We start from the raw sequence: 874 nt of genomic DNA, 5'->3' as shown, positions 1-874 counted from the left end.
TGTTGTAGTCGGTGCTCTGCTTGTGCTCATTTGAGGCATCTGTGAACCTCTCTCATAACTGGTCCACGTTTCCACTGACATATAAGTTGGATACTGATGTAACTGACTGTGATACTACGTAACTTGCCCACAAATAAACACAGTGCCTCACGATCTTGGTTTATAAATCTTACTCCTAGTTTTGAGAACATTCAGACATCCGAAGTCATTTAATTTAGCACCTTTTTTCCAGAGCATAACGGTAAAGTCAATTTTTCTGGCTCAAAACTGCCATTTCTTCTGTGTATGTAACAAGCCAGATCGGGCACCGGCTTTGAAATCAACACCTCGTTGGTGGAAAAGAGATGTATGTGGATTGCAATTTATAATCGTTAAACCCAAATTGATGTTTTCCTTTTCCCTCTCTTTCTTTCAGGTCAGTGGTGTGGCGGTGAAAACTGGCATGGAATGGGAGCCTGTTTTGCTCACTGTGTTGCGTCCCTCTGTGGAGGAGCTGGGATGTGGGGATGGGTCAGGGGTCGAAGACACTGATGGATCCGGTCTGGTGTGTTCCATGAAGGGCTTTGCTGGTGGGGCCACTCTGGGTACAGTGCTCGAGGCTCTAGGGCCTCAAGAGGCCTTTCTGTGCCAGGAGCAGAGCCGTCCAGGGGCCAATGGGGGCGGGGCGAGTGGGTGGAGGGTTTTCCCACCTCGAGACATGCTGAGGACACTAAGAGAGCTGTCTCTGAAGGACGGGGACGCTCTACTGCTACTGCAGCCAGAGGAACTAGACAGCAGGTAAAAGCAGCAATTTCATGACTCGATACCATTATTTAGCTCACCCAAAAATGTCATGTCGTTTCAAACCCGTAAGACCTTCGTTCATCTTCGGAAC

General features: G+C 48.3%; 1 protein-coding gene across 1 annotated transcript in view; it reads left to right on the top strand.

The window, feature by feature from the left end:
- The window catches only part of LOC107577022 (ubiquitin carboxyl-terminal hydrolase 40-like), a gene marked incomplete at both ends in the record, with an annotated part of 4,106 nt that extends 3,329 nt beyond the window's left edge, over positions 1-777 (top strand). Inside the window, one exon of the mRNA XM_016263142.1 lies at positions 416-777. Within this exon, the coding sequence (XP_016118628.1) occupies positions 416-777 (362 nt within the window). The remainder of the gene's footprint in view (positions 1-415) is intronic.
- Between the last annotated feature and the right edge of the window lie 97 nt (positions 778-874).

Source organism: Sinocyclocheilus grahami, unplaced genomic scaffold, assembly GCF_001515645.1.
Source record: "Sinocyclocheilus grahami isolate Dianchi unplaced genomic scaffold, SAMN03320097.WGS_v1.1 scaffold4903.1, whole genome shotgun sequence".
NCBI lineage: Eukaryota > Metazoa > Chordata > Actinopteri > Cypriniformes > Cyprinidae > Sinocyclocheilus > Sinocyclocheilus grahami.
The sequence above is the reverse complement of the archived record's forward strand: the minus strand, read 5'-3'. Positions and strand labels throughout refer to the sequence as shown.